Below are 2500 nucleotides of genomic sequence, written 5' to 3'. Positions count from 1 at the left end.
CAGCATACACACACATATATGCTTGAATGCACACACACAAGCACACACACACACAAACACACACACACACAATGCTTTGCATGCACACAAACACACAATCATGCGCACACACTACAGCAATACAGTCATACATACACAATTAAACACACACACACACACACACACACATACACACACACACAAATACAGGGATACAGAAAAATGTAATCATGAGCCAATACACACATGCACACACGCATCCAGGCACACAGGAATAGGATTACATGAACCTTCACCACAATCTGGACAGACAATGGACCCACCACATCCCCCTGTAGATCAGCATAGTGGGAGTGCATCCCCTGCTCACACAGACACGCACACGCACACGCACACACACACACACACTCACTCACTCAGTTTGTATGAATAAACCAATAAATTGTCGGCAGCAACTAAGGTCAAACCCCCCCCCCCCCCCCCCCCCCCCCCCCCCCCCCAACACCACCACCACCACCACATACAAACACACACACACACTGATGCGTACCTGCAGAGAGAAGGCCCTGAGGGCGGGGATGGGGATGAGGGCGGCCATGAAGAAGGCGGTGACGTTGCTGATGGAGGTGAGGGCCACACTGGCTCCAGTCCTCTTCAGACACTCGCCCGTCCGGTCCTGAGAGGGAGAGAGGAGCACAGCATATTGATGAGCAACCGCGCTCCCACGCACAGACACACAACCCAAACACACAAACCCACATGCACAGGCACACTCACACACACATACATACAACTCGTCGGGTTGGCTGTGTCAAACTTTGAGGACGTTTGGGACCACCCGGGAAGCCTTTCCTTTGAATTCAATTTTTTTATGCGTCTCTGTATCTTTTTATCAGGGTGTGTGAGCTCTTTGTTTTTGGTTCGGAGAGTGGGTTTGCATGTGCATGTGTGTCTACGTCTGTGTGCGTCTCTCTTTTGTGTTGTTGGTTTGAGTGCTACTTCAACACCCCTCCCCGGAAGCTGAGGGAAGAAGAAAAGGAAGACGAGGAAGAAGAAGAAGAAGAAGAAGAGGAGGAGGAGGAGGTAAGAGTAGGAGCAATGTGTCGGGAAAACAAAAACAAGAAAATACATGTTTGTTATTTTCCCTGGCACATGCTTCAGCCAATCATACAGACACACCCCCACGCACACATAAGAACACACAGAGAAAAACCCCCAAAGTTTAGATCTTCTCATGTTTGACACCAACCTAATCTTCCTCACCACTAGCGTGACGCCGGCACATCGACTATGAGTGCGTGCATGCACATATACCGACCCAATTTGCCTTCAAGGAACTCACTATAAACTTGATTTTATATTGCAAGGCCCGTCAATAACTTATTTCAACACTGTCTGTGTCATTTGTGTTATTTATGAAAGACATTACCGTCAGCAGGTGAGGTGAAGTGATTTTCTGAGCATCATAAATTTCTGGTTTTGCCAATATACAACACAACCATTTAGAACATGTTTATATTGAACCTATCTCTAGACCTATATAGACCTACCTATATACCATACTGTACCCCAGACTAGCTCTGTGACCTAAACCTAGATACTATACTATACCCCTGACTAGCTCTGTGCTAGCATGATAGCATTTATACTGAGAGTGTGTGGTAAGGTGAGGAAGGTGGTTTACCCTTGGCTGGCTTTAGACCTGTATGTCTGGATTCTGAATATGTGTGTGTGTGTGTGTGTGTGTGTGTGTGTGTGTGTGTGTGTGTGTTTGTGTGTGTGTGTGTGTGTGTGTGTGTGTTTATGTGTGTGTGTGTGCTTGTGTTTGTATGCTTGTGTTTGTGTCTATGTGTGTGGCATGGGGGTCTGTTTGATGGCACATCACAGGCACAGACAGGCACACACACATTCCTCCCACAGGAGATAAGAGCACAGGCCTGTGTGTGTGTGTCAGTGTGTGTGTGTGTGTGTGTGTGTGTGTGTGTGTGTGTGTGTGTGTGTGTGTGTGTGTGTGTGTGTCTGTGTGTGTGTGGTTTACTGTGTGTGTGCCCAAGCAGACATGAGTGGGTAGTGGATTCACACGGTAACACGCGTAAGGTTGCGTGTGAGCGGTTTGTTTCGATGTGTGCGTGTGTTTGTTTATGTGTGTGTTTACTCGTGCATGAGAGGGTTTTTCCTCACCTCGAATGGGATCCTCTTGTTTTGTCCCGTCTCACTGAAGGCGTGAGCCAGGAGAAACACGTCGTCCACTCCAACACCCAGAGCCAGGAAGGGCAGAACCTGTGAGATCACACACACACACACACACACACACACACACACACACACACACACACACACACACACACACACACACACACACACACACACACACACACACACACACACACACACACAGGTATGAGGCTCTGGCTGTGATAGGGGGGACAGTTAGCTTTTGCATTTAAATGTTGTTGGTATATACTGTTGAGCTAACTTTTTGGTGCGGTAACAAAGTTATTTTTCTCCTTCCAATATTTAT

General features: G+C 47.5%; 1 protein-coding gene across 2 annotated transcripts in view; it reads right to left on the bottom strand.

Moving 5' to 3' along the window:
• ptch1 (patched 1) overlaps nt 1-2500 on the bottom strand; it is a 57539-nt gene that overhangs the window by 28178 nt on the left and 26861 nt on the right. For both annotated transcript variants that reach the window (XM_030358916.1, XM_030358915.1), the window contains exons 11-12: nt 2161-2259; nt 530-655 (exon numbers count right to left, since the gene is read on the bottom strand). In XM_030358916.1, the coding sequence (XP_030214776.1) occupies nt 530-655; nt 2161-2259 (225 nt within the window). The remainder of the gene's footprint in view (nt 1-529; nt 656-2160; nt 2260-2500) is intronic.

The sequence above is a fragment of the Gadus morhua genome, chromosome 6 (genome assembly GCF_902167405.1).
Source record: "Gadus morhua chromosome 6, gadMor3.0, whole genome shotgun sequence".
Classification (NCBI taxonomy): Eukaryota; Metazoa; Chordata; class Actinopteri; order Gadiformes; family Gadidae; genus Gadus; species Gadus morhua.
Note: the sequence above shows the minus strand (reverse complement) of the source record. Positions and strands in the feature narration are given on the sequence as shown.